The sequence below is a fragment of the Schistocerca cancellata genome, chromosome 4, assembly GCF_023864275.1.
Source record: "Schistocerca cancellata isolate TAMUIC-IGC-003103 chromosome 4, iqSchCanc2.1, whole genome shotgun sequence".
NCBI classification, from domain to species: domain Eukaryota; kingdom Metazoa; phylum Arthropoda; class Insecta; order Orthoptera; family Acrididae; genus Schistocerca; species Schistocerca cancellata.
Genome location: NC_064629.1, coordinates 782,770,084 through 782,787,832, shown reverse-complemented (window position 1 = coordinate 782,787,832; position 17,749 = coordinate 782,770,084). Strand labels below are relative to the sequence as shown.

Below are 17,749 nucleotides of genomic sequence, written 5' to 3'. Positions count from 1 at the left end.
ATATAGGTTGCTTGTGGGAGGAAATAAACCTACTTTCCCCCAAAAGCTTGCAGCTTCTGTTAAGTTTTAGGGACAGTGTAGAGTGTCAATAGATGTGGCACTAAAATTTCTGGGCTGGATCTCTTCTTTGTTTTTGTAGCTCCTGGAAAAGTTGTGATTTGTACAAGCAGAACTTTACCCCTGCATTATGTAACCTAGTAAATAGGGTGCTAAAGTTTCACAGTAATGCCTGTGCTAAGTTGTCGAGATAGTGCAAGCAGGTATGGACATGATTAACTGTTCCAGGAATCTCTGGAAGATTGCTAGAGCAGAAGAGAACCCAAAAGGCAAGTGCTCATATTCATATAACATGAAGAGATGTAGATGACCACAATGCTTTACACTCTTCATCCAGTGGGATCTGCAAATACACTCTCGCAAGATCAATCTTAGAAAAATATTCTTCTCCAATAAGCTTTGTGAGGTGGTCTCCTGGATGTGGTATACATTAGGTTTCTATGTGTGCCCTGGCATTATTAATTGATTTATGGTCTCTGCATAGCCAGAGGGAGCGTGGAGTTCCTTTACCAAAATCACCCCAGCCTTATGGAGTTGATCGAGTTCCTGCTCAACAGCTGTCCATAAGGAGACTGGAGTAGGTTGGACTTGGCAGAAATGAAGCACCAAATACAGACACAGGGAGGTATGAGCTAGAAATCTGTCATCCTTCCAGGACAGGTTCAAAGACAGATGAGAAAGTGGCAGAAAGTTCATAGAGTTCCTGGAAGAAAACTGTATCAGAGATGACCTGAGGCTTGCTATTGATGGAGAATCCAAACAATGAGAAGGCATCCAGATGGAAAATGCATCCAACTGAGCGACTATCAACAACACACAGTGCTATGTGCTGTATGACCTTTTTGTAGAGTGTAGCGATAGTGAATTGACCCCAGAGGGGAACTGAACCATCGCCAAATGCTACCAACATATGGGAGATTGAGGCTAATTCTGAGGAATTCAGGGAAACACACATTTAGAGGCTTACCAAGGAAATTGTTGCTTGTCCAATTTGAAATTGTTGCATGTGTTCCCAACTTTGAGGTTTATAAACAACTTGTTAGTGAAGGGATCACCTTCGGGAAATACTGCCTGAAGTTCATGCACTTTTCCTTGATGCAGGCAGGGAACTGGATCTGGTTTTCCTGACAGTTAGTGGCAGACTGTTTAGGAAAGTCCATCTTTTCCACAATGGGTGTAAGATGCCCGGCAATCCTGACACTCCACATGTGCTGATACTGTGGATCAGTCTGAGGATGGCAGAATACCTAACTGCCCAGACCATCAGATTGTGATTGGTTGTTCCAAAACCATTGATACATCTGAAATTGACAAATTCTGACACTACCCTATAGGAAGTGCTTTATAGGAATTTTATTGTACTGGGGCACAATGCAACATCTGGAACACTGCCACTTCTTGTTACACCATGAGGCACTCATTTTCTGTCTTGCAATTTCAAAAGAATGCATGATTGTCAAAATATCTTCCAAGAATGGGTTATCTGGCTTGAGGGCTGATATGCAAACTTCTGGCTCAAGTGCCAATTGGTCCATTCCATCTCTAACTATGGAGTCTTCATTTAAGGTTTTCCATGCTGAGACCTCACAAGTGAAACTGCAGCAGTGACTCAATCCTTGTAAATCACTCACTCAGGAGCAACAAACGTTACCAGGCTGCTTGTGGTATTGATTAAATTTTTGTCTTGATGAGATGATATGGACGATTTAGTAATTTGAAAGTAGCACCCACATCTTGAATACGCAGATGATGGTATTCAACAGAGGAAGAAACATCTCCAGGGCAGCCCAAGACAGGACAAGCAACCATTGAAGATAGTTATTAGTGACTTTAAAGGCTGTGAAGTGCTGTTTCAGGCGCTGTAAATGTGTGTCCCAATCCTGTTTGGCATTGTTAAAAGGTGGAAATGTGAGTGGAGAGTTCTCCGTCTGGCAAGTGACTGCTGCATGTCTTGGATGGGTACCCTGAATCCACGGTCAATCTTTTAGGAACTGAATTTCTTGATGGGCAATGCATTTGGCTGCTGATGTTGTCAAAAGTGCTGGTGGAACTGCTTTTGCAACTGCTGCTGCAGGAGCTTCTGTTGTTACAGAAATTTCACAAGCTTTATGTGCATGGTTTGATGCTAACCTTTCATTCTGTCACCAATTATTGTAATTGTGATTTGGCAGAAGATTTGTAAAGAGTTGAAGAACCCCCTGAGGCTGAGCCAACCAGCCTGGGGCTGCCAACACTGGAATGAAGGCAGAAGGCAACAACAAGGAAGCAGACAAGTGGAAACTGCATTACAGATAAACAAGTCTAGCAGGTAAACCCTCAGGAGAAATCAATGCGTAGCAAAGTATAAACTAAGAAATAACAGTGCATTATGACTATGGATACAAAATGAGGTGAATTTGAGTGAGATAACTCCCAGCAGTACATGTCACCATATGATTTTACTGATTGAAAGCAGAAGGAAATCAACGTGTTTTACTTACACACACACACACACACACACACACACACACACACACACACACACACACAGAGAGAGAGAGAGAGAGAGAGAGAGAGAGAGAGAGAGAGGATAATTACTGTGCTATTGACAACCTTGTGAGGCCTGGCTGTCAAGATTATTTGTGTATGGCTCCCACTGCCACAGCCAATAGAATATTAAGGCACATAAAGTGCTTACATTCCACTCAGACTTCATACTGACACCAGCAAGAGACACACTACATTTGTGTAGTTTAATCCCAGGGAATGCTACTTGACATATGCCTGTACCTCAGTGCTTCCAGAAAGTGCAGAAAGTGTAGCTAATGGCCAACAGTCAGCACTACAATCCTATGCTTCCCTGTAGTCTCATGCCTTGACAAGTTAATACGGCTGTGACCTTCACAGAGTCAGCAGTGTTTACGCTATTCAAGGTATTCAACCTTTGGGGTACAGGTGCACCCTGATGCAGCATAATCAGTATAAAAAGTTTCATGACTAAGGTTCTTGATACATGTAAATATGATGTGAAATATTATTACACTTATTTTAAGCAAGGAAAATATAACTATGTTAATTATGAAGCTTCAATTACTTATTATTTTAAAACAATTACAGTGGATTATTGGATATTTTCAGTAAACTGATTTTTCTTTTAGGTGAAAGAAAGTGACATATTGGAAACAACTTTCAGCCTTACCAAGAAGGAGATATCATCAAAATACTTTGTGTACTCATAACTTCACATTCTGGTATCCTTCATTCAGAAATCAATGAATTTTGTGATGGTAATTCTGCCCCGTACAGGTGTGATGGTAATACCATAGTCTCATAGAAACTTCAGCATAGTTTATCCTATGATTTCTACCCTTCCTCAAAAGCTGAAGGTGACTGGGGAGGTTTGGATCACGTGATAAAAATCGATGCCTAACTCACTCTTGTCCTTTGTATAACTGTTTCAGGGTCACTAACCAGTCACATTACCTGACCTACATGATCTGTGAAATGAGAACACATTCAGGTAAGGAGACTGGGAAAAACTCCCTGTCTGAGTTAGGTAATGAATGAATTAGTGATCAAGAAGCTGGAAAGTTGATGGCCTTGGAAGGGAAATTTCCAGTGTGCTTCAAAATAGTACAAGATGAACAATCAACACAACAGGTGTCACATTTTCAACTGTTAGGCTGTGGTATTAGCTATAAATACGAGGGCTATCCACAAAGTACATTACGTTTTGGAATGAAAAATAAATAAAGTATTGGAAAACTTTTTTATTATATACAGATGAAAGCCACACTTAAATACTACTTTTCTACATAGTTGCCATTTAAATTAAGGCATTTATCATAGCGATGGAAGAGCTCGGAAATTCCTTCATCATAAAATTTGGCCGCCTGCACCTTCAACCACATGGCGACTGTCTTTAGGGACAGAAAAGGTGTGATTTTTGTGGATTTCCTGGAAAGAGGCACTACAATCAACTCTCAAAGGTATTGCCAAACTCTGCACAACCTCAGAAGAGCAATACAAAACAAGCGCAGGGAAGTTGGGCTCAGAGATCTTGCTGATTCACGACAACGCCCGGGCCCACACGGCAAATGCCACTCGTGAAGTTCTCGAATCTTGTAAGTGGTAGTTGTTTCCTCATCCGCCGCACAGTCCCGACCTGGCACCGAGTGACTTCCACTTATTCCCAGCAATGAAGAAGTGGTTGGCTATGCAGTGTTTTGATGACAACGCACAGCTTCAAGAAGAGGTAACCACGTGGTTGAAGGCGCAGGCGGCCGAATTTTACGACGAAGGAATTTCCAAGCTCGTCCATCACTATGATAAGTGCCTTAATTTAAATGGCAACTATGTAGAAAAGTTGTATTTAAGTGTGGCTTTCATCTGTATATAACCAAAAAAAATTCCAATACTTTATTTATTTTTAATTCCAAAACCTAATGTACTTTGTGGATAGCCCTCGTATGACAACAACATTAATAACAAATAAGTTTCAAAGTATATGTGGCAGCACAATTCACAGAATATCTGGTGACAAAAAAAGGGAATGTATGAAGATAAAATTTTATAAACTAATTGGTACCCTTATTCTAACATACGGAAGTGAATCATGGACATTAACTAAGACAGACAAAATATGAGTACCATCAGCTGAAATTAAATTCCTTCATATAAGTTCATTTATTCATTGTGTTCCGCAGATCTCATCAAAAGTATTATCAAAGATCAAATACAAAACAGGATTATAGAGAAGAACTCAATATATATTGTATAAATGGAAAAAGTGGACCAAGAGTACATAAAACGGAAACAACATTTCAGAAAAATGGTGGGAAGACATTCATTAAACAAGTAGTCAGTTATAAAATAATTGGAGAAAGGGGTATGTGACCACTGGCAAATAGATGGCTTATGTGAAGATGGAATAGGCTGTAAGCCTATTCTATGAAGTGAAGAAGTAATTATTGGTTAGTGATGTGTTATGATGCAAAAACATTTTGTGCACTCAGAAGTCTACATTTGGAAGGGACCTACACCAACTAGCATACCAGTGGGCAAGTGTTACTGCAAAAAACCGTGTTCCTATTTTCATGGAACCAACAGAATCTTAACTACAGACATCTGGTTTACATTCACAGAAACAGCAAAGAACCTTATAGAGAAGAAAATTACCATAGTTGGAACTCTGGAAACGAGAACAATAGAAGTGAGATATCTCCTCCCTTCTTCAATACAAGGGAGAGAGCCAAATTCTACAGAGTTCTGCTTTAGTGGACACCTTACCCTGTTATTGAACTGGCCCCCAGAACGAAAGGAAAGGAATGTCCTAATGCTGTCAACCATGTGGAGATGAACCACATATAGTATATCTCCCAGAAATTAAACCATTTTATAACTCTACCAAAGGATGTGTTGTCATGTTAGACCAGTTACCTCATTCATATTCTTGTGCTAGGGCAACTCATTGTTTGCCTCTCTGCCTACTTCACAACTTATAACACAATACTGGATACAATTATATGCTAGTGTTGAGAGGGAGTGTTGCAGATGGTAAAGTAATATTTTAGAGCAAAAGATCTTACCTAAAAATCTTGAATTTAGATATGATCAGACCATATACGTTAAGACCATTGGAAGAAGAGAACTCTATCAAAACATCAGTGATATTTTAGATCTTCCAAAGGCAGAAGCAGCCCAAAGAAGACCAGAATCCACAACAAAGCAGTGTATTTTATGATAGAGATTGAAAATCCAGGATCAAATGTAGCATTTGTAAAAATATTATTTGTTTGGACCACTAATGGCAAGTGTGTGCTTCAGTAGTGTTATTTTTTCTATCTGGACATTTATCCTTTTTTATTAAATATGATTTAAGTGTTTATTATATTAGTTCCAAATAAAAAATTAAAACATTTATAAAGTCCTTTTTTATTTGGGGTATACCAGTATCTCAGTGTACCCGACCCATTGATAAAAATAAGTGTGGGTGCTCAACACATGAGAAACTCCATATGTGAGGTTGTGCAAGCACTAGGCTTTTCACATGCCATCATGTCAAGGACGTATCATTGGTACTTCTATTCAGGGAAAATAGCCACTGAAATCAAATACTGTAGGGAACAATGCATTGATGGCAAGGGTTGCAGCCAACTGTCATAAGTGCAACAGTGGATAGCCAAGGTACAAAAGAGAAAAATCATTTTCTAGTTCTATGCTGGACATCAACAAGTTCGAGCAGCCATACCATTTATAATGTATACTTCTGTTCACTGTACATCACAGGGTACAGAAACTAGCACACATGCTGGAAAACCACCACTGGGTGCTTAAATCATGTAAGAAGATTCTTCAACTAATTAGACACTGAACATTTTGGTATACACTGATGGCTGTGTATGTACATCAAAAACCATGTGAGGTGATGCATCTCACTTAGCAATAGAATCACTATGTGATTAAAAGTATCCATACACCCCCAAAAACATACATTTTTCATATTAGGTATATTAGGTACATTGTGCTGTCACCTACTGCCAGCTAATCCATATCAGCAACCTCAGTAGTCATTAGAAATCATGAGAGAGCAGAATGAGGCATCCGCAAGCAGAACTCACGGACTTTGAACATGGTCAGGTGACCGGTTGTCACTTGTGTCATATGTCTGTACATAAGGTTTCCACACTCCTAAACATCCATAGGTCCACTATTTCTCATGTGATAGTGAAGGGGAAACGTGAAGGGACATGTACAGCACAAAAGCGTACAGGCCAACCTCGTCTGTGTCCGACAAAGACCACTGACAGTTGTAGAGGGTCGTAATGTGTAATATGTAGACATCCATCCAGACCATCACACAGGAATTCCAAATTGCATCAGGATCCACTGCAAGTACTATGACAGTTGGGTGGGAGGTGAGAAAACTTGGGTTTCATGGTTGAACGGCTGCTCATAAGCCACACATCACACCGGTAAATGGCAAACAATGCCTCGCTTGGAGTAAGGAGCATAAACATTGGATGATTGAACAGTGGAAAAACATTGTGTGGAGTGACAAATCATGATACACACTGTGGCGATCTGATAGCACAGTGTGAGTATGGTGAATGCATGGTGAATGTCATCTGCCAGTGTGTGTAGTGCCAAGAGTAAAATTCGGAGGCAGTGGTGTTATGGTGTGGTCGTGTTTTTCATGGAGGGGGCTTGCACTCCCTATTGTTTTGCACTATTGCAGCACAGGCATACATTTATGTTTCGAGCACCTTCTTGCTTCCCACTGTTGAAGAGCAATTTGGGGATGGCAGTTGCATGACAATAACATCCCTATAGTGGACTGGCCTGCATAGAGTCCTGACCTGAATCCTAGAGAACACCTTTGGTATATTTTGGAATGCTGGCTTCATGCCAGGCCTCACCGATCAACATCAATACCTCTCCTTAAGGCAGCACTTCATGAAGAATGTGCTGCCATTCCCCAAGAAACCTTCCAGCACCTGACTGAATGTATGCCTGCGAGAGTGGAATCTGTCATCAAGGCTAAGGGTGGGCCAACACCATATTAAATTCCAGCAATACCAATGGAGGGTACTACAAACTTTTAAGTCATTTTCAGCTAAGTGTCTGGATACTTTTGATCACATAGTGTATCACAGAGCAAGTGGCAGAAGGGTTTTCATATGAACGAAATTTAGACAGAATAAAATGTGCTCCTCAAATGTTTACTTCTTTTGTCTCTCACTGATGAATGACGCAGAAATCTACTAATTGAACATTTTCATTTCAGTCTATGTAAAAATATGAGCTACTCCATAGGATAAGGAGAAGGAGAACCCCTACACCTTCAAACTCTGAAAATTCAGAAGGAAGAAAACAATTAACTGCTACTTCACTTCATGGAGTAGGCTTACAGATTATTCCATCTTCACTAAAGCCCTCTATTTCTCAGGGATCATACACTTCTTTTTCCTATTAGTTTATGACTGTTTACTTGTATAACTAATGTGCCTTCCCCCATTTTATTGATATGTTGATTCCATTTTATGTACCCTTGGTTTATTTTTTCCATTTCTAAGATATATATTAAGTTCTTCTCTATAATATTGTTTTGTATTTAATGTCTGATAGTACAATTTGATGAGATCTGTAGAACTGAATGAATGAATGAATGAACTTCCATGAAGAATTTAATTTCAGCTGACAGAACTCATCTTTTGTCTTAGTTAATGTTAGTGTTACACTTCCATATATTAGAACAGGGGTAACCATTACATATATAAAATTTGAGCTTCATACCCTTCTTCGTTTTGTCACTAAATGTTCTGTGTATTGTACCACATAAATTTCAAAACTTCTTTACTATCAATGTTGTTCTCATATTTACAGTTATGTAGGCGGTGGGTGTGAGGACTTCTGACACCAAATCTGTAGGCGGTGGGCGCGAGGACTTCTGACACCAAATCTGTAGGCCGGTCACCTACGGTGGGCTGGATGGCCGAGCAGTGACCTCTCCATTTGTCAGGATGCTAGGAAATGACTGTGGATGCGTCAGAAACGCTGAAGAAACATTATTAATTCATAACACCTTTATTCCTGCCGAGTACAATGTGGCCCGTGAAACACAGGCTGGCTGAGCTTGGTGATATCAACGACCTTCCCCGAGTCCTCACTGACTCATAGAGATGACACCAGCTCGTAGTGCGGAGTGTACTCTATCCCACCCTGTCTTCTTCCCTGCTCCTCTTGGTGGCTCATCCGTGGTGGACGGGCGGAACAGGCTGCAGTCCCCCAGCGTCGTCGGCTCACCCGGTTGTGACGGCGGATGCACAGGGCCTAGGCCCTGCACGATCTCGACGACGGCTCACTGATGTGGTCAGCATTGGCGGCGAGTGAGTCTGCCACGATGTCTGCTAATCCTGGGTTGATGATTGACAGTGGCAGCAGAGAGGACCAGAGCTGGTACTGTCCCCTCACATCTGCTGCTGGATGGGCCACCCCTACTGCAACATCTCCTTAATAAATATTAACATGTCGATCACCAAGCTGAGTGCTATGCAGCAGCCTAGTACACATCTAACTGCAAGTCTAACTGCGAGTGCCTTGTTGCTATCAAAGCTGGCGTATTTAAAGGAAGCACGAGCAACCTCCTGACATCATGCTCATTTGTAATGAACGAATTCGTTCCACTTATACTACTGATTCATCTGTCGTACTCACCCCTTAGGTGTTTTTGCGACAGAGTTATGTGTTGTTATGGCAGACTTAAGTGAAGTTGTGAAATGCAGTACAGCTGATGCTATACCTCTGTCTTGCACTCTGCGAAAGTCTCCGTCTAACACAAAGCCGCGTGCTAAGCAATTCTCTCTAGCCTGTTGTGTGTAACCAGGCCATTGCCCCTGCATGATGACACATTCTGATATATGTGCAATCCTCCTACCTCTTGGCTAACCTACTGCCTCTGGCTCTCGGCATAGGCAACAAAACCTTGACAATATTCCACGTTTCCAACTCTTTACTATTCCGTGACACTACAGTTAATATCACAGCCTAACATTTGAAAATATGACACCTGTTGCATTGATTGTTGATCTAGTATTATTTTGAAGCATACTAGAAATTTCCCTTTCAAGGCAATCAACTTTGCAACTTCTTGATATCTAATTCATTCATTACCTAATTCAGACAGGTAGCTTTTCCTAGTTTCCTTAACTGAATGTGTCATCATTTCACAGATCATGTAGGTCAGGTAATGTCACAGGTTAGAGACCCCGAAACAGAAATGCAAAGGACAAGAGTGAGATGAGGCATTTATTTTTATGACCTGACCCAAACCAGCCTAGCCACCTTCAACTTTTGAGAAAGGGTAGAAGTCATAGGATAATCTGTGCTGAAGTTCTACAAGACTGTGGTGGTACCATCTCATTTATATGGGGCTGAATTGTGGGTCCTCATTAACTGGAACAAAAATAGAGTTCATGTCTCCGAAATGTGATTTCTTTAATCAGTTGTTGGGGTTGACAATGAGAGACAGGAAGAGAAATGAAAACATAAGGAACACATGCAGCTTAAATGATAAAATCTTACAATATTGTCAACATTTGAGATGTCACATGAAATACAATCCTAGAGGGTTCCATAGAGAAGGCAGACCATTGAGTGGAGAAACAACTAGTCTGACGTGTGGAGTCCAACTTTGACATGTATATACTGGCATTATCACAAATTTCCACCACAGAAGTTGCATCTACAGCTGTAGTGCCTGATACTGGACCTCAGTTTATCTCCTCCATATCAGTGGACTTCCACAACTACAAGAGATTCACTCATGGCACTCCCTCATGGCTTCAACCTGCATCCAATGGGAAAGCTGGGTGGATAATGTGAACCTTTAAAACACAAGTGACAAAAGCTCCATATGCTACCACTTTGAAGAGTTTGTGCAGCTTAACTCTTGTGCACAGATGCAGCATAACAGAACAGCTCCATGAATCATAGCACCAATCACTGCTGAACCAGCTTCAGTTATTGCTAAAAATACCAAAGTGGTATAGCAGGCCATCACAGCTGACAACTGTTTACAATTGTGCCCAGTTAACATGCCATCAGTGACATGGGGCTGCTGGAGTCTGATGACCTTGCACTATTTCCCCAACACACACACTGGGAGGCAGCAGTACTGTGGCATATAGAGCATCTACTGCTTACAGTGATAATACCCTATCACAAGTTGTAGTTCCTTCACATGGGCCCTGAACTTATTTGAGTTCCATAGTTAAACTAGGGTCATCATATCAGTGAGGTATTTCCTTATTACTATTCTTTCCTTTCTGCCAATGTGAGGGACCTTTGATGGTTCGGGCAGGAGCTGCAGCACCTTTGGTAATGTCAGATGCACATTTACATTTATCATACTGTTGTCGGTTATCATGTCGTCTCCATCTGCCAACACCAATTTTCTGCCAACAGATGGCTCATAGCTCATTCTCTTTGGAATACCTATCTCTCTCTCTCTCTCTCTCTCTCTCTCTCTCTCTCTCTCTCTCTCTCTCTCTCTCTCCAACACCATTTTAGATTGTCATAGGCTTAATTGAAAGTGGCCAAATTTTCATGGATACTCTTATTGAAATGCATGCACATTTACAAAGTTTGATACTGAGATTTGATAAATTTGTGTTCCTTGGTGAATTTACTTTGAAGGGCAACTTCCTGACAACAGAGGTGAGTGAGACAAGAAGATTGGCAGCTGCTATGCATTAGACAGTATCTTTGCTCGCTGCATATGGTATTATTTTAGTTCTACTTATTTGTTGTGTAATTCATCCATTGATTCATATAGGATTTGTCTATGCTACACAGGGAATTCGTGTTCCATTACAGATGTACCATATTTTCTTGAACTCACATAGGCCTTGCACATAAAGATGCTGCTGCTGATATGTTGTCAATATTATTAGTGAAACTGTTTGAGAATGTGGAGCAATAATTTCAAGTGAATATATATACTGGCAACACTAGTGAACTGAATATGCAATTGATGGCAGATCAGCTTTTTCAAGTTCTCTTGCTTAATTACATCCCTAACAACTATCCCTCCTTCATTTCCCCATTCTTATTTGTAGTCACTAAAGTCTACTGATACTGCTTTTACTTGCAGCCATTCTTCCTTACCTGTTACTTTGATTTTGTTTATCATGTAGATAAGAAAAATTCCATATTCAGTTTCAAAAAGACAGAATTTTTCTTTTCTACAAAATAACTGAAGTCTACTGGCATTATATCATGTCATACAGTAACACCTTATTAATTAGTTTGCTATGTTTTTTTTTTTTTTTTTTTTTTAATGTTGGATGTGGTACTCTCTGGATACTTACATGAAGTCAGTGTGATGACTGATGTTGTATCACTTTTTCTACCATTAAAGTAACACTGTGCACCTTTTAACAGATTTAAATGTATCTGCTACACCACCTGGTACTTTCTGATTGTAAAATGAGGAGAACTTTTCTGCCTTCTTCATGATAATAAATACATTCAGAGCAACATATATTCTGTTACCATTGTTATCTAATCATGCTTATAAAATGTAAACAAGAAGGCACTATGCTCAAACTTTTTTATGTTTTGGGGTTTCGGTGTTCCAGTGGTCCACACAAACTGAGGAAATTTGTATTATTTGAATCTATCAGTTCCATTTCCACCCTGCAAAATGCTGGGGAAATAGATGTTGGCCAAGGCATAAATCACCAGATACTCCATACAAGCATATCACAACTGAACTGAGACACTGTTTCCCCTTGACAGCCATTTACCTGATCAGCACACAATGTATGTTGATTTTGAGGTCCTCTCAATGTGGCAGATTAAGTCAAAATCCCTGTTCCCTGTAACGTGTAATATTCCAACACATGAGGAAGTATGTTAAGAACTTGCAGCTATAGAGGACTAGCAGCACTCACCAGCTGCCACCTCCTTCGTTCTACCTTCATAAAACAAATACAGAGCCAAGACTGGTTCAGTTCCTTGAGATACATAATTCAATTATTTTGTACAAAGTCACCACTTACCTCGTGGAACCACCATGACAAGTAGACAAGCTGCAGCAGCCAGCATATGACCTCCTATTAATGTATTTCGTCTGCCAAATTTGCCCATACAGTAAATACAAATGAATGGGCCACACATTTCAATCACGCCTGAAAATATAGAAGAAAATGAAGATTCAGAAATAATCAGTCAGTATCACATAATTATTCTGTAATTCAAACAGTTTTAAATCCTCATAGAAATGATGGTTTAGCGATCCAAGATGTAATTACCCCTTGCTCAAATTATCATTTTATCCTCTGTGAATTATTCTACTGAATAGAAGCATTTCTCCCACAGAATCTGCTATGGCCTCGTTTTTAGAACCCATGGCTCCATGTTAATATGTTTTTGCCCATTAACTTCTTGTATATTGTCATCCCCATATACTGTGGAGTCCACGCATATAATTTCAGTTGGTGCATGGGTAGAATAAAAATACTTCCCGTGTTATATTTATCCTTGAATAATTTTTGTCTGCTGTGTAGGAAGATCCATGGTCATTTTCTTTGGGCCTTTGTCCTGCTTCAACATGGGGTCAGCCATGTTTCTACAGATTTGGCAGTGTTAGTTGCAGAGGGTGGCCAGATGCCCTTCCTGTTGCCACCCCAAACCCCCCAACATGGAATTAGTGTACCCCAGCTGTCTACATCTAGTGCAAACCAGTAGATAGTGTAAACTTTTTCAAATGTCTGCAAGTTGTGTAACTGAGGACCAGCCCAGTATTCCCCTAGTGGGATGTGGAAAACTGCCTAAAACCACATCCAGGCTGGCTGGCGTACCAGCCCTCATCGTTAATCTGCTGGGTGGATTCGATCTGTAGCCAGCACATCTATCTGTGTCCAGGAAGCAGCACATTTGCACCCTCGGCTACCCTGGTGGGTTGTGTAGGAAGATTATAATTTCATAAATATATGTGCAGGGAACAGAGTTTCCATTTTCGAAAATAATGGATGACAAGATTCTGTTCGCCATTGAGTACAAAAGTAATTGACAGTTTTCTTCTGCAGTTTTAGTATTCAATATAAACTATTTGAACTTTCCCATGAAAATTATACCATACTTAATAACAGACTACAAGTAACTATGATGTGCTATTTTTCATGTATTCTAGTCAGTAGAATTTGCTAGTATTTGCACTGCAAATACAAAACTGCTTAGTTTGTTTGATAGGAAGTCTATATGTGTATTCCAACTCAAGTTCTTGTCCACATTTCGTTCTACAAATTTGATCGTGTCAACTTCTTCCATAAGTTGGTTGTTATGATTATTTTAAGTTCCACATATTTAAAATATTTGGTTTTGGAATGTACCATATGGGCCTTTGCAATGCTCAGTTTCAACCCATTTAACTGGAACCAGTTTTCTAGGGTATCATTGAGTAATTAAGCCACTAGTGGCAGCTGATCAAAGGAGACAAGGGAGACCAGGCCTCTTCACTTTTCTATGGTAGAAGTAGTGGTGGTGGTGGTGGTGGTAGTAGTGGCAGCGGTGGCGGAGTTGGTGGTGGTGGTGGTGGTAGCAGCAGCAATAATTATTTTCACAATGAATTATTATGCAATTTTGTAAGTGAGCGCAAAAATGTTAGTTTGTGTTATTCCATTTAAACTGCCAGAACTTGAGATCAAGAGAAAGTGCATAAGCTTAAACCTAACCAAAGGTCGACAGATGTGTGAAGCATAGTGCAAGGAGACCAGATACATGCCAGGTGGCCTGTGAATGTTGGTTGCTATGGTAACCATGACAGCACTACTAGGGACAGAAGATGGATTACAAGCTCTTTTAGCCATGTTGGGTATGTTTCTGCATCATGGGAGGCCTGTAACTCTGGTGCTGCTTCTCTAGATTTTCCTCATGTTCGTTGCACCTTTGCAGTAGTTGTCCCATGTGCAGTGAATACTTTTGAAGCCCTATCTTGTACAAGTACTGATGTAACACTTTCCAGTGAATACATCATTCCTTCCTTGCAGAAGCTGTTGTTTCCAAGAAGGCGATAAACTGAATGACATGAAATTTATTGAAGAAATGACATCTAATGCTGGAACTACATCTTCAGAAAGATAAGTTCAAAACAGATACTTTACAAAGTTCATGGTATGAGCAGTGGTTATGTGTTAGCACTACAGAAAGAAAATTATTCTGCTGGTCAAGTTCGCCATTAAGCATGAGAAAAACTGTGTGGTATGCCGAGGGTTTTGACAGTCTGAAGAATCTGTCTAGAGGTTTACCAATGCGTGCTTCTTCTAATGTTTTATTTCATACAAAGAACTATCCAAATAAATGTTTAGCATTTCAAAAATACTCATAGAAAATCATCATCTGAAGAAAATCAGACACAACAATGAAGTGAAAGGTAACAGAGACAATATTAAAATTCTAAATGTCATTTGAGTAAGCAGGAGCTAGCTTAAGACATCATGACAAGACAGATGATTCCTTGAGTCATTCTGGAAATTTCAGAGCCATTTTTAAACTTGTGCTAAACAGAAATGAAGATCTGAAAGCACTGGAAGAAAATGGGCTATCTCCAGGGATATTTGAAAACTATACAGAGTGATGTGATTGAATTTATAAATGAGGAGATTTGTGAATATATACATTTAAGTTAGGATAGAACCTTATTTTATGTCTGCATTGTAGACAAAGCAACTGACTTTTCAGACACATCACAATGTGCCATTGTTGAGAGACTAGAGGACTCCAACAGCAACATTCAAGAACATTTTCTTGGTTTTTATGAGTTTAGAGAAGCTATGAGTGCTGCTGCTTTATTCACTGTGCTGAGTGGAATGTTTTGGAATTATAATACGAAGAACAAACTGGTGGCCCAAACCTATGGTGGTGTTTCCTTTTTGGCAGGAGTTAAATGACCTGCAAGCTAAGATCCATGACATTCCCCTCCTCAACCCCCCCCCCCCCCCCCCCCAAGCACCTTTTATTCACTGTTTCACCCATCAATTAAATTTAGTTCTGCAGCAGTGTTTTTCTTGTATAAAACTAGTAAGCATTTTTCTCCCCATGCTTCAGAGTTCAGAGTGTTCCTGCTTTCTTCCACTGATCTTCCAAACATGCAATAATTCTTGACATTACTGGTAAACACATTCCTTCAAAGAGTGAAATGTGATGGACCTATAACACCACAATACATCGATGTGACAAAAGTCAAGGGATACCTCCTAATATCATGTTAGACCTCCTTTTTCCTGGTGTAATACAGCAACTTGATGTGGTATGGATTCAACAAGTCACTGCAAGTCCCCTGCAGAAACACTGAGCCATGCTGCCTCTATATCCATCCACAATTGCTGCCTCTATAGCCATGCATAATTGTGAGAGTGTTGTCAATGGAGGATTTTGTACATGAACTGGCCTCTCAATTATGTCCTATAAATATTCGATGGGGCTCATGTTGGGTGATCTGGATGGCTAAATCATTTGCACGAATTGTCCAAAATGTTCTTCAAACCAATTGCGAACAATTGTGGCACAGTGACATGGTGCATTGTCATCCATAAATATTCCATCATTATTTGGAAACATGAAGTCCATGTATGGCTGCAAATGGTCTCCAAGTAGCCGAACATACCCATTTCCAGTCAATTACCAGGTGGCAGTAGTGGTAGCGGCAGCAGCAGCAGTGGCCCTAGTAGTAGTGGTCATGAGGAATGCTAGCTATGCAGTCATTAAAAGGGAAGGAAGGGGTTTTCCAGAAGGTTTCCTGCCCTCCTCACAATTTAGGCCCATAATCTGTCACTGTAAGCCACAAATTCAGAATTTGCTTTCTTTATTATACTTTCAAATATGGCAGTCCTCTTTTTTTGCGCCCCACACACACAAGTAACCTTTTGTATTTTCCCTCCTCATAGCAGGTTTATCCATCTTATCTAACTTCTGAGTGCGCTGCTTTCCCAACCTATTTCCTTTTTCTTCTCTGAGGGACATTCCCAGTGTTCAAAAGGCTAGGAATGCCATCTAGTTATTTTTCTATCAGCAACACTAGGAGTTGCATTTCCTGAAGGTAATTATTGGCCAGTAAGTATTCAGTGTGGTCAGAAACAATCTGAAAAGCTTGTAAGGGATTTGCAGAGTACCTACTTCTGAGAAATAACTATTACCAAAAAAATTCAATACATAGTGCTGTTTCCAGTTTAATTAGCACTGAAGGCAGCCAATCAGGCTGTTGCATGCACAAGTTCAAGAGGCCCACCAGAGATGGCATCACCATGTGCTTCATTTGGTTCCCGAAAAGCGCACAAGAGAGCTATACAAAATTTAGACACAGGATGGCGATGAGGGTAAAACCCAAGCCCAAAGCTGAGCTGTCTCATGCATTATTATCTATGGTATGAGACCAACTGACGCTAATTTTATCTGGTAGGACACTTGAGTTAGCAGACTGAATGGCTTGATTGGCTAAATTCAATGCTAATTAACTCTGAAGTGAATGAAATTTCCACTCTGCAGCAGAGTGTGCACTGATACCAAACCTCCCAGCAGATTAAAACTGTGTGCCGGACCAAGACTAGAACTCAGAATCTTTGCCTTTTGTGGGCAAGTGCTCTACCATCCGAGCTAACCAAGCATGACTCATGACCCATCCTCATAGCTTCAGTTCCACCAGTACCTCATATCCTACCTTTCAAAATTCACAGAAACTCTCCTGCAGATCTTGCACAACTAACACTCCTGGAAGAAATGATATTGTGGAGACATGGCTTAGCCACAGCCTGGTGGATGTTTCCAGAATGAAATTTGGCAGGTAGGAGATGAGGTACTGGTGGAATTAAAGCTGTGAAGATGGGTTGTGGGATGTGCTTGGGTACCTCAGATGGTAGAGCACCTGCCTGCAAAAGGCATAGGTCCCAAGTTAGAGTCTCTGTCCAACAACAATTTTAATCTGCCAGGAGGTTTCAAATCTGAAATGGTACAACATATAAAATTGTTTTCTTAATGATTATTTCTCAGCACAGCCTGGCCAGAAACACCCTTACAACCTTTTCAGACTGTTTCTGACCACCCTTAATACTTTAAAGTATTGACCCATATTACAATTTTTAATTTCTATTTCTTATATAGTGAGTATGGCAACTTCATCAATAAAACAATTTTAACAATTATTTAATGCAGTGAA

General features: G+C 40.3%; 1 protein-coding gene across 1 annotated transcript in view; it reads right to left on the bottom strand.

Moving 5' to 3' along the window:
- The window catches only part of LOC126184945 (organic cation transporter protein-like), a 382,199-nt gene that overhangs the window by 23,560 nt on the left and 340,890 nt on the right, over positions 1-17,749 (bottom strand). The window contains exon 8 of the mRNA XM_049927619.1: positions 12,600-12,728. Within this exon, the coding sequence (XP_049783576.1) occupies positions 12,600-12,728 (129 nt within the window). The remainder of the gene's footprint in view (positions 1-12,599; positions 12,729-17,749) is intronic.